Raw genomic sequence first — 1,709 nt, 5'->3', positions numbered from 1 at the left:
TCTACCCTTACTATGTGTGATAGACTGATCTTCTCCATTCTAATCCACCTTTTTTTTTTTTTTTAATGCTGGTGACACAACTATTAGGTCACAATTCACAGTTTGAAATACTTAGTAGATAAGATACATCTCTGATAAATCTCTCTAAGTGGCAACATGAGAAAGTGGCTACGAGTTCTGCCTTTAGGCTGCCTGGATTCAATCACCAGCTCTACATGAAGCTGTCAACTTCTCTGCCTCAGTTTCCCTGGCAGGGGTGTAAAAGAACGGTGCTACCTCAAAACTGAGCATCAACCAAGACTACCAACAAAAAGCACTTAGAGCATAAAAAGTATTCAGTTAATGGCTATTAGTAATTCTTACATAGTCTGTGGACTTTTCATTGTGGTAGAATGTAAATACAATCCATCATTTTAACCATTTAAAGTGTGCAATTCAGTGGTATTGCATCCATCACCACTTTTGCATGTTGTGCAACCATCGCCACTCTCTAGTCCCAGAACTTTTAACACCCCAAACGAAAACTCGTACCCCTTCCGCCGTCCTCCCCAGGCCCTGGCAACCCCTAATCTGCTTTCTGTCTCTAGGTCCATAGACTTTTTAAATAATAAAGTAACATTTGACTAGAGCAGTTTTCTAACGTAGAATGAAGTGTCCTTTGGAATCATTAGTCCTGTGGTTCATGAGACAAACTTCTGCTAACCATTTCTTAGGAAAACCTTGTGAGCCACGTTAGGTAAATTCTGGGACCTGTCTGGGGGTCAGAATCCCCTCTCTCCTGTGAATCCTGTTAGGGCAAGATTCCCAAAGCCTGGCCAGTGCAGGGAGGAGAGGGCTGTCAGTGCCCACAGGAGGCAGAACGAGCAAGTCTCATCCATGAAGATGTTTCTTCATTATGTCGTGGGATTTCACCAAAGGATAGCATATTCATGAAATAAGGCATGGTTATTCTTCAGTCTTTGCATTTTGAAGTTCTACTTTCAAAGCTCTAAACTCTTATCGTAAAGGGGTAAAAATGTGAACTTGGACACATTTCTTGGCTTTAGGATATAATATCATTTCCTTTTGGGGCCCCACCCTTCTCTTACTCTGATTTGTCACCCTTCCTTTGGGGTGTGGAAACTGGACAAAAATAACTTTCTTCTTCCCAGGACCTGTTCAGGCAGCTGCCAGATAGATACTCCATCCGGGAAGTAACAGTGGCAAAGCGGCACTGTTGCTCTGAGAGGTTAAGGCAGAAGGCTTCTTAGGCCAAAGAAATAAATGTCACCATGAGGCACCAAAGATGTGAACTACAGAATACCCTTTAGTCCCAGGTGTATGTCAGAAGCTTTTTGTCCTCTCCCTCTCTCTCCCTCTCTCTCTCAGACCAACACCACTCACCCAGCAAATAGGCAGCAAAGTCCTCAGTCATTTCCCACTCCCTCTCCACCCGCCATCCCCCTGCTTTTCCTTGTCCTGGGTGAAAGCCTGACCCTGAGTGATAGCACTGGGCCAACCTGGCTTTTTGGGGAGGGGGGAGGGGGGAGGGGGGAGGGAGAGAAGGACAGAGGGAGAGAGGGAGAGAGGGAGAGAGGGAGAGAGAATGAATGGTGTGGGGAAGCTGGGAGCAGGTGACAGAAGGATCCAACTCCGTGCCCCAGAGTCAGCAAACATTCCCTGACTCCCAGAAGAGTCACTTTATTGCTTTCTAGGAAATGGAGAGAAAA

At 45.5% G+C, this 1,709-nt stretch overlaps 1 protein-coding gene across 1 annotated transcript in view; it reads right to left on the bottom strand.

Annotated features, from left to right (window-relative positions):
* GCH1 (GTP cyclohydrolase 1) overlaps positions 1–481 on the bottom strand; it is a 32,373-nt gene extending 31,892 nt beyond the window's left edge. The window contains exon 1 of the mRNA XM_023760765.1: positions 458–481. Coding sequence (XP_023616533.1) covers positions 458–481 — 24 coding nt within the window. The remainder of the gene's footprint in view (positions 1–457) is intronic.
* Between the last annotated feature and the right edge of the window lie 1,228 nt (positions 482–1,709).

Source organism: Myotis lucifugus, unplaced genomic scaffold, assembly GCF_000147115.1.
Source record: "Myotis lucifugus unplaced genomic scaffold, Myoluc2.0 scaffold_191, whole genome shotgun sequence".
Taxonomy (NCBI): Eukaryota; Metazoa; Chordata; class Mammalia; order Chiroptera; family Vespertilionidae; genus Myotis; species Myotis lucifugus.
This window is presented reverse-complemented; position numbering and strand designations above follow the sequence as displayed.